At 41.2% G+C, this 22,691-nt stretch overlaps 2 protein-coding genes across 5 annotated transcripts; both read left to right on the forward strand.

The window, feature by feature from the left end:
- Positions 1–669: 669 nt before the first annotated feature.
- On the forward strand, positions 670–19,952 carry LOC109481410. Of its 4 annotated transcripts, none has more exons than XM_019783968.1 (16): positions 670–866; positions 10,673–12,353; positions 12,814–12,969; positions 14,348–14,499; positions 14,923–15,057; positions 15,584–15,691; positions 15,940–16,047; positions 16,397–16,510; positions 16,903–16,935; positions 17,958–18,001; positions 18,161–18,197; positions 18,366–18,433; positions 18,620–18,735; positions 19,189–19,243; positions 19,562–19,637; positions 19,818–19,952. In XM_019783968.1, exons 2-16 carry the CDS (start codon positions 12,333–12,335, stop codon positions 19,924–19,926), a joined length of 1,332 nt encoding a protein of 443 aa, XP_019639527.1. In that variant the 5' UTR covers positions 670–866; positions 10,673–12,332; the 3' UTR covers positions 19,927–19,952. The 4 variants fall into 4 exon arrangements, with proteins under 4 accessions (XP_019639527.1, XP_019639548.1, XP_019639556.1 ...); XM_019783989.1 differs by having other exon boundaries at positions 673–866; positions 10,673–12,330; XM_019783978.1 differs by lacking the exon at positions 670–866 and adding an exon at positions 1,770–2,031.
- On the forward strand, positions 10,998–12,023 carry LOC109480949 (basic salivary proline-rich protein 1-like). Its single transcript, XM_019783408.1, has one exon. It carries the CDS (start codon positions 10,998–11,000, stop codon positions 12,021–12,023), a length of 1,026 nt encoding a protein of 341 aa, XP_019638967.1.
- Positions 19,953–22,691: the final 2,739 nt, after the last annotated feature.

The following is a 22,691-nucleotide window of genomic DNA, read 5'->3' on the forward strand; positions in this document are numbered from 1 at the left end:
AAACCATGACAATCGTTTTTTTTTTCAAACATATATTTTCTGACTTCTGTGAAGACTAATGTCCTTGACTCATTGGGCGTGTAAACATTCCATGTGACGTCACAAGGTGATCAGGTGACATCGTCGACGTCACAATACGTCACACCCGCATCCCAACATAGCGCACACAAGCTGCTGATCCGCCTGTCAATCAAATCTACGTCATCAGACAAGGCAGATTTGAAAACACGAAGAAGCCACGTTCTTTAGACTTCCGGATTACGTTGAACAGTCGCCCGTAATCTTGGAAGACTTCAAACTGTGTAGTTCAATTGTTCAAGACATATGTAAAGCACCCCTGTGTAGTTCAATTGTTCAGCAAATATGCCAGGCACTTTATGGGCACAGTGACTCACAGGCTGCTACACACAGATCAACCCTGCGGCAACAAAACCTGAAGGTTCGGTTCAGGGCGTCAGCCAACAGGAATGACCTAGCGACATATACAAGGTCACCAAACAGTAGCGAGCTCCAAAGATTGGCATCTAATATGATATGAGATCTACTTGGATCCAGAAAAAAAAGTAAGCTGTGTTTAAGACAAAAAAAGGTACAGTAGACTAAGAAGTAAACAGTTCCCACGAGACCGCCATTTTGTTCTGGTAGGGTGGGCGTAATCGATCACTATGGGTGCGCGAGGCTGACCTCTAACCTTTGGAGAATTCTGTGTCGCCTACTGTCGTGTTGAACCCACCTAACCACATCCCTGTACTGTAGCAGTGGACCGGGATTCGTCCCGAGTTTCTGGCGGCCCTCTTCTGCCTTTCAGAGCGACAACAGTATCTTTAAACAGAGAGGAACTTGGTTGGCAAGACACTGAAGTGAAGGTATGTGAGTTTAACTGCGTATGAGGTTTGACGTATGGTAAGAACAATTGGTTCTCGCGCCTGTACTGTACAATCGTCGTAGGTCAGTACGACGAATGTGAATTTCATGCCCAAGTGTTTGTGTAAAACCTTCTGTCAATACATTTTGATAGTTGAGCCTGCTAATCTGACAGGTTTTGACTAAAACGAACCAGTGATTGCCGTAGTTGTTCTCGTGTCACGGGATTTTTAAGTTAGGTCACGCATGTAGTAATCTTAAGGACGGTGTCTGCCACGCATGGCTCTGTCACTGTACAACACATCATCAACTCTACCCCCCTCCCCGTCTCGTTACAGTAGACTGAACTGTAGCCATTGATGCGTTTCTCGACCCATGACCTCCTGTACATTACAACAGGGATGTTTAGTTCAAAATTACAAAGTTATAATGTAATTTTACAGTCCGCTTCGTCGGCTGTGTATGGTCTTTTGTACCAGAAAGGGCGTTTCACTGCCAGCACGTGAGTTGACTTCTTAATGAGTTTAAAAGAATAGTTCCTCTGGTCAAAAACATGCCTTGGTACAAGGGGCGAGTCATCATGAAACGGCATAGCAAACCAGGGTGGCGCTCTAGCTACAGGCGGGTCTTCACGTCACATAAAAAACACCCCACCGCCGCCCAGTGACACAAACAAAAGTTGTTCTGTCCCGTCCCGCTAATTCAACTAGCGTTACTTGGCGACCTTTTCCTTTCCCTTCACCTACTTACACACGGTTCCTTTGTAGGTCAAAACCACCCAACGGTGACAGAAACGTAAACACGGCCAGGAAAAATACCTCCGTTTCAGATGGAGTGATTATCACGGCTTTAATTTTGCGGTCACGTGGTCCTGGTTGTGCCCCGGGGCGCTCGCAATCTCCCGCCAACGTTGTACCTAGTAAACAAAACCCTCCTTTCTTCCCGTCGTTCTCAGGGCCTTTCGCCTAGTCGTTTTAAATGTCAACACAAAGGGCTGCCCCATGTAAGTCCTGAATAAGGAAAAGCAACAGGAGGTCCGGGGCAGATCGGGGGAAAATTGGTCGGAAAATACGCAGGGCGTTTTTGAGGGGACGGAACACCTGTTTTCTTCGCTGTTCGGAAAACTTGTTAAGTCGTCGAAACAACGTAGGATCCTTGAATACACAGGTGGGTTTAGAGTGAAGTGATCATTGAAAGGGATACTTGTAGGCGTTAGGCTGTGACGTGAGCTTGTAGTGGCGGCCCCTGGGAAGCTGTCGTTCTTTGAAAACTTGCGTGCAGCGATTTTTCAAAGAGCTGTTTGCACTTCCCAATCACGTTCCCCTCGTTACACCATATGGAGCGGGATGTCATACGCATATTTGCGGCGTGACCCCTTTCCTTTTCAAATGTCACCCACGTTGGCACAGTTTACAAGGCCAGGAACTGTTTTTTGTGTGTCTCAAATGCTTTCTGTAAATGGGCAAACAGTGACCTCATCTGATCACACTGTGCAAGTCAATTTGTTCAGTTGCGCCTCTATGACAACATTGACACGGTTGGAGAAATAACACGGAAACTTGCTTGCAAAGTTGATAGTGTATAATAAATTCACTGACGTCGTGTAACTAGCTAGTCTCTACCAGTCTTCTTGGGTTGCTGGATAAAGTATTTTGAGGAGTAGACTACTATTTAAAGCTTCGATGGTCCTGGTCCTCCGAATTCTCGTGGAGCTTACAGGAACAAAAACACAAACGCCGACCTAATTGGGATAATTATACGTCTCGAACAATAACAGCAAAGTGACCGTAGAGAGGAAAACGATCATGCTGGGATCGGAAAACCTCTCGCCCGGAGCAAAACTGTTCCAAAACGTCTTTTTAATCACAGCCATGCCTTCATACTAGTCTGGGAATGGCTCACATGATACATCAACAGAGTCTGTGATGTATGTACTTTTCTTTGAGAACAGACAACTGTTAGGAGGCTGTGTACAAGCCTTGTTCTGGCTAATGGCAACAGCATTGTTACAGAATTATATCGGCCACACCCCCTTGACGCCATTTTGTTTTCACGAGTAATCTGTACCTACCACTCAACACTTCACGAAGCGTGGCCATTGATAGGCAAGGGGAGGGGATCGGTGGCTATAAGAGTATGTTGTCTGGCAGTGCAGTTAGCAAAGATGTGTTAAATACCCATACCCTCACTCACTGTCCATGATTATATTCGTCATTCTTCAATGGTAGGTTATAGCAAAGGTTTATGCATATGAAGATGAAAAACAACTATGAAGTTGCTGTTGCAAATATGTTAAATAATATTACATTACACTGTAACCTTCCTGGTTTCAGGTGTGTCAGGACTAAGGGCACTCACTGTTTTATGGGTAGGGATGAACTATTAGTTATATCCAATGTTGTCCTTCATGAATAAAACAAAAACAACGTTAAGGTTCTGCAGATCTTGGTAATGTATTCGCTGCATCCCACGCTTTTAATCACTACATCCTGTTTTTCTCAAGTTTGACATTTCGGGTCACTTCTTGGTTTAGTTAAAATGACAGTTCTCATATGTAAGCCGGAACTGCACATGACTACACAATAGTGGTTTGTTTTATTGTAGTTGGACTGTTTCTCAGTATGCCGAGGTTTTGCCTTGAACTGTCAAAAGGATGTTGACATTGTTGTGCCCCATGGTCAAATACGTTTAAAAGTTTTACATGTACCACAGGAAGCTCTACGATGTATTTGCTTCTAATACTTCCACATAATGTAAAACAAGACTCTGGCTAACAAACCTAAACTGTAGATAGTATCAATGGTACAAAAATCAGTTGTAGTTCCTTTTGAATAACCTTTAGTGACATATTTTACCGTAAAAAGGTTTGGTAAATACAAGTTAATTTGTAGATCCATGGGAAGAGAACCACCAATAAAGCACTACTTACAGATGCTAATCGAATTCCTGCGGTCTTAACAATTTACCTCGGATGGGTTGGCCCCATTACATTCTTACCATTCATTAAGATATTTGTGCTGTTTTATGTTATTGACTTTAAAATATCGGATGTTTTTAGAAAGAAGTGTCTTGCCCTCTCGCCCTACCACAGCTGTTTTTATTTGACCCCATGCATCTATGTATCATCAATCTATCACCAAGACAAGATGTCTAATGCTACGGCAATATTTCTTGTCAACAGTAGCCTATTGTTTGTGTGTCATTGAGTATTTACACCTGAAGTGTATCTCCTAATAAGATACCCAAGAGGTATGTGGCGTCTGCGGAGTGTGGACGGACACATTCTTGAACAGCAAGAGTTAAAAGGGTCGGTGAAGGAAATCAGCTAGCGTGGATGTAAGTTCACTTTCAACTGTTTCGGTCAGTAGAAATTTTTTCTCAGAGAAATTAATGAAGAAATTAATCAATACTTTTGTGTAATTGCAACGTTTGGTTTTAACATGATATTGGCATTAGTTCAGCCATTTTTGACTACTTTATTGACACAACAAAAGTATAGGCACTTTCGCGAGGCCTTCTGTCACAAGAAGAACACAAACGTAAATAAAATGATCTTGGCTCAGTGATTTCAAGATATTTGAGTTAACAACATATGGGGCCTAACTGTAGTTTAAACTGCAGTTTCCGAGATCTTAGTATTCTCTGAAATCAGTATCTTGCATCCAATTTCCTTTTTTTTACAGATAATTGGCAACCCATTTGGTCCTGAAAGAATTGACAACGATATTTCTTTTTTAATCTGTCATATTTCATGACAGATCTGTTGTCTTCCACAAGGCACTGCTATTTGTCAATTAACAGGTTTGTTTGGAGCTAGAAGGAGACCTGCTACTGAACGATTTAACCCTCTCTTAATGTGAACTGGATTTTCTTCTTATTTCCAAGAACACAACGTTGTAAGTGCAGTTCACTGATCCTCAGCAAACACCTTTGAAGTCCTAATGTAAGACTTACGAATGACCTTACGACCCTTGCTGTTTTCTTTGAGCCTGCTGGAGGCCTGGTACTGAACTACGTAACTCTCTCAATGTGAACTGGATTTAGCTTTTCTAAGGAAACAATGTTGTTGTAAGTGTTGTATCTACGGTTCACCCTTGAAGTCTTTATGATGCAAGACTTAAGAATGACCTCATGACCCCTGCTGAATAGGATGTAGTAGCTTGCACCTGGAGGGAATACCGCAGAAGTTTGAAATTGTTGCTCGATGACCTGGTAAGACATTAGTAATCGGACTGGAAACCTGTGTCTTGGAGCATGGCGCCGATATTCAACAGAAGTCACGGTGATCTCTTTAGCTTTCAAGGTGGCTAGCACGTCTGCTAACCAAAAGTACACTCCAATTAAGCAGAGTTATTTAGCCTTTGGCTTGTTTTGACTTTTAGGCGTTCTTATAGGGCGTTCTTCTTTGTACAGGTCTCTTTTTTGTGGAGTATCCAACCCTGCCAATGATACTGTCTTGCCAATTTGATACTGTTTTGTAGCCACCAGAAGACTTACTTTTGGAGATAACTTGGCCAGGGCATCGTTTGTGTATCTGTAATAATAACAAGCCATATCGAAATGGCAGCAAACGATCCATCATCAATTTGACATCGAAAACAAGGCATGATGTTAAGTAATTAGGTGGGTGTTGACAGATCTTTTCATCGTGAAAAATTTTCGGTATGGAAAAGTCCTCTAGCGTCCCCAATGTGTCAGTCATAATTTGTCAGAGTGTGAAAATCTTCACGAAATACACTCATTCAATTAGGAAATGGAAAAACACATGGTTGAAATGTCATGTCACTGTTTAACCATATAAACAGTATATTTAGCTCCTAGTGAACATTAGCATCGTCCTCTGTAAGCTGTTATTAAAAATTACCAAACTATTATTGTGTTACATTTGCTTCCATATCACCAAAACGTAGTGCGTATTGTTGTACAAAAGTAAACATTCTAGTTACATATACTACTGTAATTGTTTCTTCTAATTATAAATTACGTAATCAGGGATAATGGTTTCTTGTTGATTTTGTTGATGCTTCAAGGTATCCATTATTTTTCCCGATGACAACAGCGAAGTCCACGCCCCACGCTTAAACGTGATGAGTACGTCTGGGTAGATGTTGCAAGCTCACCTCTTAAACGATTAAATCACCTGGAAACAATTCTTGACAGACATTATTGCCTGTCGGCGCCATGGAGTTGAGAGCACTTACATCATTTAGCATTCACCATTGACTTTGTGCATGTATTTCATCACAACTTGTGAGCAAATGTGCTCTTGATTTGTGCAAAGCTTGCTACTGTGTGAGTTGTCAAATTAGACGGTTCATTTGTAAAGGTAAAAACCATGCAATAATTTTATGAGTTAGTCATTCACTATTGACTATACGCAGACCTAGGTGTTAAGACATAATCTGTTGGCCATTTGGCGACGATTCAATCATGTACGTTATGGGAGTCGTAAGAGGGACATAAATGCCACCCATGCAGACATGATAACCCGTAGAGAGATAGATGCCCGCAGCTGTTATTATTGGGACAATGTGAACAATAGCCTGGGAAGAACGCTAGCCATGGTCTCCCATATATCGCGCTCCACGCCCCCTCCCACAACACGTTAGGTAGAAAAGGATAGCCGCTGCTTTTGACTCGGTTAGACTCCTCTGTCAATACTATTGTCCACGTTGTTTTGTGCTTCTGACGTCTACGTTGTTGATGCATATGACGTGTATTGTTACCACTTTTGTTGTTAGGACAAATGTTTCAGGGTTCAGTTTTAGGGATGATCTGTGTACCAATGTTTTGTGGAATGGTCTGTGCATCAATTTTCGGGTAACTGGGTGTTCCTTTTGGTAACAAAAGCTCCAATAAAGTTTAGAATAGATCATTATCCGACAAGACAAGAGAACAGATGTAGACGAAAAATTGGTTTGTGATATTTGTGATTGTTTCACGCAACGTACGAATACTTAAAACTTTGAAGATCTGTTTGCCAGGGGCTTTTCAGCTGTCCTCTGTTATTGCATTTCGAGTCAGATCTGGGTCTTGACCTAGACTGTTTTTACCTGCACGCAACCAAAACACACCACTAAAACCAATCACTCTTGTCGTGGATCAGGACTGATCACAAAATCATCGTTGGACCAATAACACATTTACGGGTTAAGGCGTAATGGCAATGGATGATTGGAACCTCTTTGTGCTCTGAGAACCTAAAGGTTGTGAACAGGTGAGGGTCAAATGGATGAGACACGGTACAGGTCCCACACCTGTCGTGTGGTCGGACGACATACCGCATGCCGGCCGCCATTTTGTTTGTGTTCTATCAGAAGGGGGTCAACGACTGAGAGGTGTAAGAGCAGGACAAGACTCAAAATGACTTCTCTGGCATCATCATATCGCTGATTTTGTAAGTCTTCATTACTTTAGACTTATTTGTGTGCGCGGTTGTATCGTGAGTACCTTTGGTGTTGGTTTTCTAGTAGATTCGTGAATTTACCTGCCATTTAGACATGCTTAACGTCACCTGTCCAACATGTATGGTATCTTGACCTTGTTTATGTGGGCGTATTGCTAGTCAAGCATCTATAACACAAAGATGAGGTCGACCTTGAGAAAAAAGCTCAACATTGCTGTTGCAGCCGTAACGTCAGCACAGAATCCTCATGGGTTTATCAATAATAAATCTCGTACAGGAAATATGACCCATTTTTCCACTACTGTCAATCAAAGATGGGGCATCTTACTGTGGATGGACAGCAGATCGCTTTTTTCGGTACCTGTCATGTCACCTGTATGCAAATGTGACCTATTTGGTCGCTGTAGGTCTTCTTGTTGTTTGGCCCTTCGGGCGCCGCCATTTCGTTGTTTCGTGGTGGACAGCAGTTTAATTATACCTAGCTATGAACGGCGTCAACTTCAATAGCATGGCGACCATGGAATCGGGTTATGTAGCGATCGGCTTAGCAATCCTCTACAAATAGGAGCATTAGAGCCAGATGCGCTTGCAAAGGCAAAGCAAGGTGAGATCATTATCTTTCTCCTATGAGGTTAGTATACTTACACCAATGATAATTTTAGCTTACTAGTTATATCAGTACTTTTCAAGCCCATTCAGGTTGTAACGAAGCTATACGTCGAAGTCTAATATTGCGCCTTTAAATCATCTGTTTTATGTACAATGTATAATCGTGTGCATGGAGACGTCTAGCTGTCATAGGTATGTCATGCAGGTAAGGTACTTTGGCAGTAAGTCAACTTTACAGTCCTTGTAATTTGGATAGATGAAGTCTACCTGATTTCAATCGGAATTGTGTCATAAGATGGTTAGTAATTCTTGTAGTACATGTTGGTTTCGTTACCAAGAAAGGACTTTACGGTTTGAAGGTCAGATCGAGACATTCAAGGTCACATGTAGCCAAGTCACGGCCTTGCCCCTGTTTCTCTTTTGAATTATTAATTATGCATTTTCAATATTGCCTTGACACGGTTGTTTCTGTAGTCTGTTCATTGTCTGGACTATTTCCTACTTAAGCCTATGCAACAATGCTAAAGCTTTGTCCCACTTTATCTTATTTCCTATCTATAATGTGTGTCAGGGTTATTTGATCCTACTATTAGGCGCGTTAAGTACATGTAAATGTGTTGTTTACCTCAAGGTGCAAATTTGTCTTACGTCAAAGGGGTGGGTGATTACGCTCGGCAGTTTTACCAAAACAATGCAACTTTGCCAGTTTACTAAATTTTCTACCGAACACATTCAAAAGATCTACATTTTGTAAGTATACCATAAAGTAGATAAATATAATATTAGAATAGCTTAGCATACGAATAAATTTGTGGTATATTCGGTAGTGTTGTTGAGTGTACTAATACAATCACACGGTATTCAGTAAGATTGGCTTAGGCACCCGTTTACCCAAAGTTTTCGATGCAAATGTTCTGCAAGAAAATTCAGATTACTTTAATTTTTTGTTGCCTTGTTGTTACAATCAATATACACAAGTAGATCCATTCTTTTAGCTGTTTTATGGTTATGACATATCACCAACAAGGTGTGACCAAGGACATTATACTTGGTGTGACTTTATTGCACCCCATAATTCTCCTTTATATTCAAACACATTTAAAATGATTGATGGTGTCCAACCTTACGCAGCCATAACATGGCAACCCGCATTGTGCTCTGCTATGGGGATAAGAATAGAATCTGTTTGGTTGTTTTTCAATAACGTGGCTAGTGTGCATGGCGCGGAAAAAACGCCTAAGGTCATAGCTATAGCTATATCATTAACTACTTGATGCTGGTAGGACCAAATTAGACAATTTTCTCAATCGCTATGCAGCTGTTTGAAAATCATCAAGCAAAGAACCAGGTTCTTTCGTAACAGCCCTAACGTCTACAAGATTATAGCTTCAGCAATATATCTTATTTTTCTAAGACCCTGCTCTTGATGTGAGAGGTAAAGTCTTGATTAATGACTAATTTGGTACATTGTGCGTCACAAAGAGTAGATACAATCTGGTAGCAGGTGCAGTTGTAAAATCGGACGCTTGTTGTTGCCACCACAGACACTACGCATACGCTACTCACGTGTGTGTGATTAAATATTAATAAACATTCAGATCGTAACGTTGTTTTTGACAACGTTTTTAGAACCCCACCCAACCTGCCCAGGCGTTTCATAGTCCAGATACAATTCTTCGATGGTCCTACAGAAAATCAGTATTTGTGAGTACATATATAAAGCTTCATCTGTGTTTGTTAGAGATACTCATTGATGTCTTGTGTGTCGCATGGGAAGATGCGGAGTATATACACATCTATATGACTATTACAATGTAGTATCCTTAGAGATACAATTTTAGGTTCTATGGAATAGTCAATATGGATCCGAGGCTAATCAAGTACACAGTACTGATTGTATGTTTGTTACCGCAAATGCAGCCCTTGGTCTTGTCGTTATCACTTTAAAAACTGAACTTTTACATGCCAACCATACCGATTTATGGATTCTTTGTACCGAGCCAAATCCATGTAAAAGTCACCTATAAGTATAACAACAGAATATTATCATCTTCGTTAAGGCATAATTTTTTATACTAACCTTAACTCATATCATATATAATGAATACAAGGTTGTGAAACATAATCCCGAGGGTAGATGTAATACAATACACAGCACTTAGTAAGTAATGGTGTGACAAGCAGTCTATCATCATGATGTTTGTGTCGAAATTGGCCATGGATGCTAACGTACCTTCACCCTACTTTGCCCTAGATGATGAAGTACATGCTTCAAAAATGTCCTTTGTATTCTTACACAAACCGTGTGTATACGTATAGATTGTTTTGTGGTGAAATATGTATCATGATAAATACGGGCATGTTGTCCCTTCGCCTTTGGTAGTATGTTGATGAAAGCCTGCGAATTAATGGTTTTAACACACGCCTTTGGCAGTGATCGAGCGTATTGTTTTTCAAATGACAAACAGTGAGAAGACACGCCAGTAACTAAATCACAAAGGCATGTTGTTGAAGCCCGGTGCGTCTTCAAACACTTCTGACATATGTATACGTCAATGAACATACCACAAAGAATGTGTCTACACGCAAAGTGTAACTAAATCAAAATATCAGCGTGCTAACACTAACAGAACACTTGTATTAATATTTCAGCGTAAGGAAATCTTTCTACTGTAAGCTTTGGGTCAGATATGTATCTCGTCTTTTACATTGTTTACACGACAACGTAACACCAGGTGGTTGTCGTGGTTGTTGTTATAGTTTTCTCACTGTTCCACTTCACTATCTTTTCAGGAATCTCGGTTGTGAGGTCTGTCTGTTTACCGACAGGAATATCATCAAACAGGGCGATCTGTTTTCATAACCAGGGCAGTGCGTCACCGGTCTGTGAAAAAAACGTGGAAGCGCGTACCGGAAATTTCTCATGCCACGGGCTTCGAACTGACAAAGATCCGCGTAACATTACACCCGGTCGGTAACTTATGAAGTGACCCAAAAAACAATATCAGTGGTCTCATCAGTTTCTAAGAAAGACTGGGAGACTTACAGAACAAGAAGGAAAAACTGGAAAGACAGAAGATTTCTTCATGCTTATGGGAAGAGATATTAGACACGCAATATGATCGACGAAGTCATCACACCGACACATGTTGGGTACACGGGCGGACGGGGTGGGAGGCCTAGCGGGAACTCTGCGGGTAGGGGGAGTAACCGGCGACCTCAGCCCATAGATGAAGACATGATAGCGCCAAGTACCGCCAGGCCGACCGGAGGACGGGGAGGGCCGCCTGGCAGAACGGCGGACCCAGTACCTGCGGGTAGGGGGTCTAACCGGCGGCCTCAGCCCATAGATGAAGACATGATAGCGCCAAGTACCGTCAGGCCGACTGGTGGACGCGGTGGACCGCCTGGCAGAATGGCAGACGCAGTCATGGAAAAGGCAGACGAGGTTTTCGCTCCGAGTAGGTCGAGTGGAAGACGTATACAGCCGCCGCCTAAGCCCATGGTAGACGAAGTCATAGAACCTACCAATGTCAACTCTCCAAGACGACGAGGCAAGCCGCCGCCGACCATGGTCGACGAAGAGATCGTACCGAGTCACGTGAATCCAACAGGAGGCGGACGCGGGAAACCAAAACAACAACAACCCGTGAATGAAGAGATTGTACCAACCCGCGTCAACCCAAGTAACCGTCGAGAAAAGGCTCCACAAATGGTGGACGAAGTGGTTATACCGACCAATGTTGTACCGAGCGGACGCAGAGGACGGCCACCACCGCAGACCGTTAATGATCATGAGTATTCAAACAATGTAGGCCCAAGTGGTCGTCACGGGAAACCCCCACAAACAACCGACGAAGAACCGACCGCAGGAAGACCAGGCCGGCAAAAACCGAACGAGGATAAGAGACGTAAGCCAGCAGAAGTAAACGGAAGTAGTAACCACCCAAGAATGCCGAATGGCAACGGCACCACGACGACAACATCAGAAACAAGGAGGGTGATCCAACAAGCACAACCCTCCGTCCAGACGTACACGAAAACGAACGCGACACGTGACGTACCGGACTGCCACCACGATCGAGAGCGAAGAGAGCGAAAGCGAGTACACGGAGGAAGAGGCGACACCTCCAGGCACACCTGAGTGGAAGAGGAAAGTCAACTGGAATCTCGGGCCGCCTCCGGCGCCGCGCCCCGCCACGCCTCCTGAAGACGAAGAAGACCCAGACGGGATTACGGAAGGCACCAAACACGTCGAGATCACAGGAAATCGCGTCATCACGACCACGCGGAAGGTTCGCAAGGTCAAAAAGGAAGTCCCCGAGCCAGTCCAGCCGAACGGGCCCTTCTGGTCCTCAACGGTAAAGTGGAGCTCCGAGCCGGTGAAGAAAAAGCCACCACCAGTCCAAATCACCAAACAGGAACAGCGAGTACAAGTATCACCTCCCCAGGTATGGCTATGCTGCATCACCAGGTAACTAAAGATCACAATCTTTGTCTAATATTACGTAGATTGTTCACAGCTGTAGTGAGTTCCGGTTTGGCAGTGAAGTTGTAGTTCTGTAATTTTAGCCTGTTACAATACCTATGAAGCTAGATTTTATTCTATGTGAACCTTTAATAGTTTGCTTAATCTTTCAGGTAAAGATCCATACGCTCTAAGTTGTTGCTAAACAATAGAGCCTGTCTTGTTGTTTCAGGAACTCTGTTCTCTTGTTTGGTCCTAAATATTTTTAAATGCTAAATATTGTTTTCAATGACCTTATACATGCATATGCTATGTTATTATTTTCTCGTTCAAACGTAAAGTTAGAGTTTAAAGTTTAACACCGGTACACTCTTCATTGTAGTCCCTAAGTAACTAGCCTTATTTTGTACTTTACGACATTATATTAAGTCTGGATTACAAAAATAATGGTCTTCTAAATATCTAGATGGTTCCTGCACCGGTCAGTCCCCGCATCATTGTGGCTGAGGCCACCCTCCCCAGGCCACAGTACATCCAGCAAACTGTGCCCCTCCAACAGGTCATCCAGACCATCCAACCTCAGCATATACAGCAGATGCCGGTTGCATCTCAACCACAACAGGTACATAGACATCACGTATTAGAATTAGTTCACATATCTGGACACCTAACTCATGCCAATCTCCAAGCAGATCTTCGTAGTGGCAATAGATACTGCTTGGCCAATTCTATAATGTCTTTGTGGCCACCGAAAGATCTCCTTGGAGATTAACTAAATAAATATAACAACAGGCATTACGTTCCACCTCATATATTTGAAGACCTTACTCATGTAACAGTAGGTACAGACATCACGTAACAGCTGACACATTTAAAAACCTAGCCCATGTAAACACAGGCATAGACATCACGTTTCAGCCCACATGTTTAAAGACCCAACTCGTGTATACAACTCATCATGATACGCCCCACAAATAGCCCTGCGACAAAGGGTTCCACAGACTGTGAAATATTTGCCACTACGTCACCCTGTAAACCTCGTAAAGTAGGGCCCTGGCCAAGGCCGGACGTGTATACTTGTTTGTTGTGATTGGAGATGTTCTATCTATGATAACACAGACATAAAGGGATATGTAATACATAAAGTATGTGGCGCAATCTTCAAAGTATCTCTAAAATCTTTAATGATAGTTTGTGGTAGGCCGTTAAACGCTGGTGAAGTTTCTTAAGCGCTCCTTTGTGTTGTTGGGAATGCGTGGGTTGTATTTTCCGGTGCGTCATAGGAAGGTTTTCTTACCAGGGCGTATACATATCTGACTAAGAGTCTGGCATTTCACAGCTATTGTTCGTATTCAATTCGTTTTTCTGTAATACGTTACAGCCAGACTGGAACAAGTATTTAAAAAATTGGCAGTGTGCTAAAAATTTGTAGATGATTAAACATTGTTTTGCGCTTCATTGCTGCTTTTTTCATGGCAGCCATTGGTTGTAAGTATGGGACAACCTTGAACTCAGTTTCAAATTTACACATTTGAATGGGTGATAATCACAGCACTATAGCAAGGAAACGTCCTCGCACACTTGTGGGCACGGTTAATTAGTTGTTGAAGGTAAAGGTCTCGTAGCCATTTCAAGGCCATATAATTAGGAGCTATTTGTGTAGGGTGGAGGGAGAAAAGCGTATGAATTGCCTTTTCCGAGGACATAATATCTAGCAAAGAATCGAACCCATGACCTCTCGATCCAGTGTCCGCAAGTCCTCAGCACGTTGGCTACCGATGCCACACGATCAATAGAGACATTCACATAAAATCACACTACTTTAAATATCCAACCAAAAATATTTTACATGTTCAATTTATAATTTACATGACATTGTTCAATAAGTAAATAAATAAAATAAATAAGACAGGATTTGACTTGTGGTGGGCGTACATAGTATTATACATGCAAAGGTGCGAGAAAAGCTTGCTAAACTCAAGTTCAATATGTCCGCCCAGTTGTACATCCTGCAAACGCAGCCGACAGCCACCATCGATGGCGGTATGAGAGCTCTAACGCTGCCGAGGGGCCAGACCCAGCAGGCGTACCTTCTGCCCACTGAGGCCTTCCTGGGCACCCAAACTCTACCGAGTAGAGGCCAGCAAATAAGGTACTACTAGGCATGTTTTGCCTCGTACGGGGTATAGGGGAAAGTAGAAAAAGTTTCTTAAGTCCTTTATCGTAACGTTTCATGAAACATTTCTTTGCTTTATGGCATTGTTTACCTTAATGACCAATATTAGAATAGAAAACCAAGAAGCGAAATATGTGTGTAGTATTCACCTTCAGCTTGTCCCATCCTTGTCTGGATGGTCGGGGCACTATACCATGTCTATGCCAGTTGACTTTCGACAAATTGATTTTTTCTATGTATTCGCGAAACCAAAACACCTGTCAGACCTTTACTTTGTGTTAGGGAGTTGATTCTGCTTCAAGTATCGGAATATACATCCTCATGAATAACTAGGCAACCGTAAAAGAAATTCACTTACAATCACTCCAACCTTGCACTCTGATCTTTCCCTATCACCAGAATACTGGATGGCGGTAGCAGTTACCGGGTGGACAGCGGTTCGTCCATCGATGAAGTGGACAGGTCCGTACAGAACCTGCAGCAGTCCATCCACGAGCTCCATGGCGTCAACACCATGAGAAGCACTCGGTCACGGTGAGCCCAACATCATCGTCTTTCTTTGAATGAATGAATGAACTGGTTCATTTATTATTTACATGGCTTACATGGTTGAATTGGGGCATGCTACACATTAAAATATATAAAGAATGGTTCAGCAACTTGACAAAAAAAAAAAAGTAAAACACTATTCTTAAACCTAGACGTTCTGCAGCTAAACTGCGTGAAGTTGTCCTTTGAATTGCTATCCTGCTGAATAAAATACTATGCTTATTGGTGATTTGTTAATCCTCTTAGTTCGTTTAGACCTCCATTAGACCTTATAGATTGCGTGTTTGAATGATGATGATGCACTGTGTTCTGTATCTGAGCTCATTGTAGGCCAGCCTTTCAAATTTCTGTTTCAAATTGCCTCTACAGCAAAAGGTTTCTTTCTCCTGACTGCAAACTTATGACGCTCCCTCTTAAACACGTTTCCCTCTCGAATACAATCCATAAGATTTCATAAGCTTTCACTGCCATCTTCATAAATAGTACGTTAAGTTTTACTTCTATCGCTCAGTGTCTCAACGTCTGCCAGTGGATACGACACCCACCTCCGCCCGTCTGCCTATAGTGAAGTCTCCACGTTCCGGCATCGCAGTGTTTCCCAGAACAGCATTGATGGGAAGTAAGTGCAATATGTAACCAGACTGCATATATTGGACAATACATAGGAAAATACTTAGGTATTAGACATACCACCACATAACCCATACTATACACAGTATCTTATGGCGCAGTGCAGTTTCCTAGAACTTCTGTTCAGTATCAACAGTCTCCATATGTTGTATCACATACAATTGTTCTGCAATGAAGTTGTGCTATAAATCATTGCATATTGTGATAATGTGATAATTGTGTTATCTCTATCATTAGATCTGAGGCCCTAAACGCCACCATCTGCGTCAGCTGCAAGCGTCCTTTTGGGCCACACGACAAGATGGGCACCTACCGGGGCAGCCCCTGCCACGAGACATGCATGCCGTGAGTACTGAGTGTCTCTCATTTCCAAAATGCTGTGTGCTGAGTGTTTTTGGCAATATTCTCCTGTGCCATCTCAAAGACAATCCATGGTGACCATGAAGCAATAAAGTAGTTTGGAGCAGAAGCTAGTGATTAACATTGGAAGCTACTTCCGCCGCCATTCTGGTGTCCCTATTCGAGTTCCAGTGTAACTAAGCTTTTAAGGACATCTAGATATTGTCTGTCCAACTCAAATAATCACCAATGCACTGTTGGATATCCTCAGCTCAAAGAAGAATCTGCGTCATTAATATGGAAGCAAGTAAAGCGATCTTGAGTCTCTGTAATGTTCTGTAACTTGTATTTACAGGAATAGCCCTACTGAGAAGCCGGCGAGTACCTGTGTTGCCTGCCACATCAAGTTTCACCCAGACGACAAAATGGTTCTACTCAACGGGAAGCCCTGCCATGAGATGTGCCTACCGTAAGTTTCTGGCCCTTTCTCCACATGTACTGATATGGCTGAGCGCACGGAAGACTTCCACAGCGCTACACCTATAGTGCTACTATCATTCACTATAGAAGGATGCCTACTACTACTTTCCTGGACGAATTCTTACTACCACCACCGTGTTATATTCTGTCTGTATGACGTTGTTCGTTCTATGCTTGTCTGTATCTCAGTACGTTCTCTCTTCTTCTTGAAGTTGCATCATGGCTCTTTCCATAGCTTGATGTGTGTATGTGTCTCCGTCTTTTCACTACACCAAGAACGGTTCTTCAATGAATCATTGATTCATTCACCAGTTTTAAAAGAGCCGTGTTATTCATTTCTAACAGGATGCACACTTTTCACAAAGTTTTTCTCTTTTATAGCAAAGTGACTGATGAACAGAATACCTCAATAAGGTGGGACGTTAAACCGATAACAAAAATACACCTTTTTTCGCTAATGGTTTGTTTTTGGTGCCCGTCGGTGGTAGACTAGGGCTGTGGTATTTCGTTTGCCTTTACACCTGGCTCACGGCTGGTAACCATCGCGTCTTTCTTTCACACAGCCTTTATGATTTGGTTTGTTGGACTAAGCACTAGGCTAGAGAAGTAACCTTTTGCCTAATTCCGGTATACCTCCCCACATCATTCCCATAAACAATGACATTATTTTGGATCCTGGGTCTCTAGATGCTAGTAAACCCTTATCCCGTCTCTGATACATTGCTCGTGTCTGCTTTTTCCCTACAACAAAAGAAGACAGTATATCATCTTTGGAACACCATTGCAGAAATAGTCTTTCAAACTAGTTAATCAATAATCCACTGATAAAGGCCAGTGACACACCAAGTGTTATACATCCAACAAAATAACGTATATGTATCTACATCTCATGCGAGCACCATCATCATCATGATCACCGCTTGCAATATAACCTGTTAGTCGTGATCCTTTCCACCCACAACCTATATCTGCAAAGGCCTTGCTCTATTGTATAAGTACTAGTACTATTTTGATGTGTATCAACCTGATGAAGTTATTCACGGAATTTAAGTTCCCACCTACTGTTAAGTAGCAGGTGCAGTGCCTTGTCTGCAGTGGTGTGAGTATTGGTATTGGTGTAATGGTCTGTGATATAGAGACTCTAAGCCAGCTCATAAAGGTTTAGTGCAATACTACAAGTTAGCAATGGCCGCTGGTCTTCTTTGTGCACAACAGAAACATATCCTTCTCCTATGCATCTTTGTCATCTTCTTCTATATTTGTTGTGAAAGGAGGAACAGTTGTCTTTTCCTTACTTTTAGAAACAATGCCACTTCAGACATGGGTAACCTTACTATGCAATTTGATAAAGGCTTAAGGCATGGACTTGGTATTATGTGTGAGCTGAAGAGAGGTATCAGAACAAAGAAATAATCGATTTTGTATTGACCCTGTAGGAAAGTCCGAACTATGTCGTCATCACGAAGCCAAGAACCTGCAAGTGAGTATGCACAGTACAAGACTGTATTTACAACACTTTCACCAAGATGTATTTTACAGTTTTGCTTTCACAAAATATTGCTTTTTATCAGTAGTAATCTATTGTATATGAAGCTAGCCTACACAGAGTGATAACATGCTGCATAATATCTCCTTACAGCCCCAACAAGTCCCTCTGTATCGGTCAGGAAATTTGAGTGAGTATCTAAACATCAACAAAATTATCTGATATTATGGTTTATTTGTCTGTTTTTAACATTGGAATGGCCACTAAATCAGATATAGAAACTGATATGTAGAAAGTAAAATTGGATGTACTTTTTCACGAACATTTTCATCATAAGACATCACTATGATTTCTTTAGGATGGGCACCTCCCAATCAAGGATGCAACATCTGCCTCCACCGACTCCTGGAACGCCTGGCAGTGCTAGTAAGTATATTTTCACTTCTAGTGAATTCCTCAAGGCCTATATAATCCTAGTTACTTCTAGTTACTGCAGATTGAACTTTTTATTTCTGTTGTCTCTTAGATCGACGTTTTATTTCTGTTGTCTCTTAAGATCGCCTATATTTGCTCTAAGTCTGTAAAACAATGCCAAATGAATGTCTTTTGTAGTGTCGACGTCCACCCATTACACCTGGGGAGGCGAGGTCACACCACACACCCCGTTTTCCGCCGTCTCCAACACGTCAGGATTCACCATGGAGATGGTTCGTCAACATAGACAAGTGGTAAGGCTACAAACATATGATATTATGATTAACAATGGCAAACACAAAGAATTGGACTTACCATTTTTTTTTATCTGTGACACTAATGACTGTGTCAATGAATGAAAGAATCTTCAGCTTCTATGATGTCATTGTATGAATTTGTGAACACTTGAGAAAATTACCTTTGGATCAAATATAGCAAATAATTTGTAATGCCCTCCGTCGCTTTTTATGGATAGCTTTATTGTCCTGTTGTATTTTACTTCTTTCACCACTGTTGATGTTGTTAAATCAACAATACCTTTTTTATGCTTTTTTATGCCACACCTCTCATGACGACCTAAAGATAAGTCTACATTGTTATCATTGTTTATCGGTGTGAATACGTTACTAGTTGTACGATATTATGTTTGCTGGCTTATGGATGGAATAGAGGAGATAGTTGCTTACAGATACTTTGTCTGTTTGCAGGAGGGTGAGGATGTATTCATGTGCTTCTACTGCAACAAACCCATCAGAGGACAAGGTAAGGGGGCTGATTTTAACACTGCTGCATGGTATACAGTCCTTGGACTACTAATTTGTTTAATTCTATTACCGTGTGTTGCAAGTGTTATTCCCATAGTTATGATAGAAACATTTTTACTTAAAGCAGATCTTCGCTCTTGTAAATCTAGTATCAGATGTACAGGATATCCTGATTTCTTTAACCACTTCCAGACCACTCTGTTACTTTGCTGCAACCATACTTTACGTAAAGGAAAAGTTAGACATGCTGTTTGCTTTTTCCAGCAACTTCACAGCCTGTGTTAATTGACAAACCTTTTGCTTTAACTTGTTTCAGTCGTTGGTGCATTCAACAAGGTGTTCCACGAGGGACATTTCGCGTGCTGTTGTTGCCATCGCAGATTCAAACGAGGGTAAGTTTTCTTTCCAAATTTGTTTGACAGTGACTTGTCTTTTGAGTGTTTTTAAAGTGGAGATTGACCATGTCAATACCCATGTCATCAGCTATTTTAGTCGCCAGCCAGCATTTGAGGACCTGTAATAAAGAAATATTTTCTACTATATGCAAATATTTTCTACTATATGTTTTGCAGTCAAAAGTTCTATGAGCTCGACGAAAGACCAATGTGCAAGAAGTGTTGTCGGGCGTTTCCCGGGAATGAAGTCGACTCGAAATGGGGCTTTACCATGGGAAGAAGGTAAACGAGACAAGTGGCAGTGGCGTCAGGAGCCAGTAGCGAAGGATATCATGTAAAGAATGTGTTTCTGTAACAGCATGAACGTCAAGCATTTGTTACAGAACAAGCAAGGAATGTCGTGATCGATAAGTGTATTGCTTGTCCACAGCAAACCAAGCTTTTCCGTTAATGAGTAAAATGTAAACTTTAAAAAGCTAATGTTTAGAAATCTAGACATTCCTGAGTATTGCAGTAAATGTTTAAGAAATCTCGCCTTTGTATGTACACAATACAAGCCTAGAAGAAAGCAAATCCATGTTAGAAATATGCAGGGTTAGTAGATTGGTTTGTATTGAAAATTGACAACAATGCAGACCTTGTATATGCTTTTAACTTTATTACATATTGGTCATGTAAACAGATATATCTTTCTTGGGCAAAGCGAATTTCTATGACTGGACTATTGAGTATGAAAAGCGTTGTGGCTAAGGTCGTTTTATATAAAGAGTGACGTGGAAACGTGCATTATTTTGATAATATATATTTATATGTTTGGTGAAAGAAATACATGTCATTGTCATTTTACTGTTTAACTCATTATCACGAGGTGTTATAAGTACGTATCGTATTCAAGGGCACTATGTTGTACTAGGTAAGTACAGGGCAATAAGGCATAGTTTATGTAGTCTAATCGTTCTAGCAAGGAACATAAATGGTGCATCTAGTATGCTGTTAATGACGAGTTCTTGATCTGTACCTTTATTTGATGAACTTGGAGCGTTTTTGCACAAAGTGCTCCAAAATGGATTCTTATATATTGAGAAATCTGCTTAAACTAACTGCCATAAATACCTAATGATGAATAGATGAATGACTTATGTCTAGTTTCGGATTTGCAGCATTTGAAATATATAGCGAATTGCAGGGTGTGCACTGTGGTTTATGTCATATTGCCTAATAATTTATTTAAGTATGTATTCTGAAACAATAATCATAGAACCATGACACACAGACGAATGTTTTCTTTCACAAAATAAGAAGTTATTGATATTTTATTATAAATTCAATGTTAAGAAAATGTCTCGGTTTCAATGTACTATTAACAAGTCATGGTGAAAGATAATATATCTAAGGTTGTTAAAGAAACTACCAATGTACAACTCTTACATTGTAGACGAGGGCTGCTTTTAGAATTTGCAAATAAAAGATACATGTACCAATTATACCATTTTTTCTGTGACCAACAGATCATGATGTTTTTGGTAGGCAGCTAAATTGAAATAAAAGTGAAAATCAGCGATTATTTTATCTTTTTGAAATAGAAAAAAAATAAACAGTGCCGTTACAATTCAACATGGTAAGAGAATAGTTGAACATCATTTCGTGCAACAATTTTTTCTTGGAAGGCATATTTTCATTGAGAAATAAATCACATGGGTGTACTATCTAAAAGTAACTATTGTTGGATCCTCAATATACATGGTTCTCTTAAAACGGTAAACTATGTATTACTATTTCAAAATCCCAACTTATTGTTTTAATCTAAAAAAAATGAAGCCCGAAAGTTGTTTATTTAGGACTATTAAGATACATGATTTTGTTCGTGTTTACCCAACGACAAATGATATTTTATCTTGTATTTCACGGAGATTGTAAAGATGTCACACATGTCACTGCAGTATAACAGATGGATGATGTAGATTGAAGTAACCTGGTCACCAGTCTCTTCCAAGGCTCACGGTAAACTTGTATCGCTACATGGGCAACTAAATTCCATCCGGGTGCATGAACCAGCATGAATTCAATGCATGAATTTTGGTTGTATGAATTCAATTCACCTTTCTCAAGAGACTGTTGCAAAACTTCCTAGGGGACCTGTGCTAGCCCTGACAAGTCTGGATTCCAGGTTAATGTATAGATATAAGCCACAAGTTACATGAGGAAGTACACAAATATCACACGACAATTAGGTTTCAAGTATAGAGATTCTTCATAGTTAGTTAGTTAGATTCTTCATATAAGAGAGCTATCAATAGAATCTAAAATTGCATTATGGTATAGTAAGAATCAGTTACACCTGTTTTAATAGCTACATACTGTATGGTCGGTATCCTATCTACTGGACGTAAAACTGAAATAAACCTGTTGAATCAGATAATCTCGTGGAAATACTTGTCCTTTGCCTGTTGTCTTTCTGCAGAAAATAGTGTCAATGACCTAGCGGTTAGGCTAACAAACAGACACGGGATGGAGATGTCACGGGTTCGATTCCAGGCCAAACACTGTGTCCTTGGAAAGGTACGTAAAAACGGCTCTACCATGTGTGAATAGGTACCTAACTTCGGTTTGGGAGCTAGAAGACAGTGGAAAGAGAGGGACAGCATTCGTCTTCTAATTCTTATACCGTATGTTAACAAATACTACCCCTACAATCTTAAAATGGTATAAGCCTGCTTTGACTGGCGTATTTCTCGACAAAGGTCTCGCACAAGCACAAACATCTGGGAAGAAACCGCAAGGAGGCGCAGCTTATACCAACAGTTCGCGTCTCTGGCAGCAGATACTGTGTCTGGCTCCTGGCCAAAAATATCACTTCAACCTTTCCGCGGCACCCCCATTATTCAAATATTTCAGATGCCAGGTTTCTTTACCTAACGTGTTTGTTAATCTGTTGAACCAACGTGACCTACGCACTATGCCGCACCCTACGTGTTCTACTGGTCAAATAACCATCCCTGAATGGCAATCATGACCATTATTACTATATCAACATCCATTACTAAACACAAA

This window comes from Branchiostoma belcheri, unplaced genomic scaffold, assembly GCF_001625305.1.
Source record: "Branchiostoma belcheri isolate BF01 breed outbred unplaced genomic scaffold, Haploidv18h27 scaffold109, whole genome shotgun sequence".
Taxonomy (NCBI): Eukaryota; Metazoa; Chordata; class Leptocardii; order Amphioxiformes; family Branchiostomatidae; genus Branchiostoma; species Branchiostoma belcheri.

What these genes read in the sequence shown, in the direction of transcription:
- LOC109480949 (XM_019783408.1), top strand. Translation starts at nt 10,998, where the DNA reads ATGATCGACGAAGTCATCACACCGACACATGTTGGGTACACGGGCGGA.
- LOC109481410 (XM_019783968.1), top strand. Translation starts at nt 12,333, where the DNA reads ATGGCTATGCTGCATCACCAG. An exon ending in GAACAGAATACCTCAATAAG is followed by an intron (nt 16,936 to 17,957) that starts GTGGGACGTTAA and finishes TTGACCCTGTAG; the next exon opens with GAAAGTCCGAACTATGTCGT. An exon ending in TGGAACGCCTGGCAGTGCTA is followed by an intron (nt 18,434 to 18,619) that starts GTAAGTATATTT and finishes TGTCTTTTGTAG; the next exon opens with TGTCGACGTCCACCCATTAC.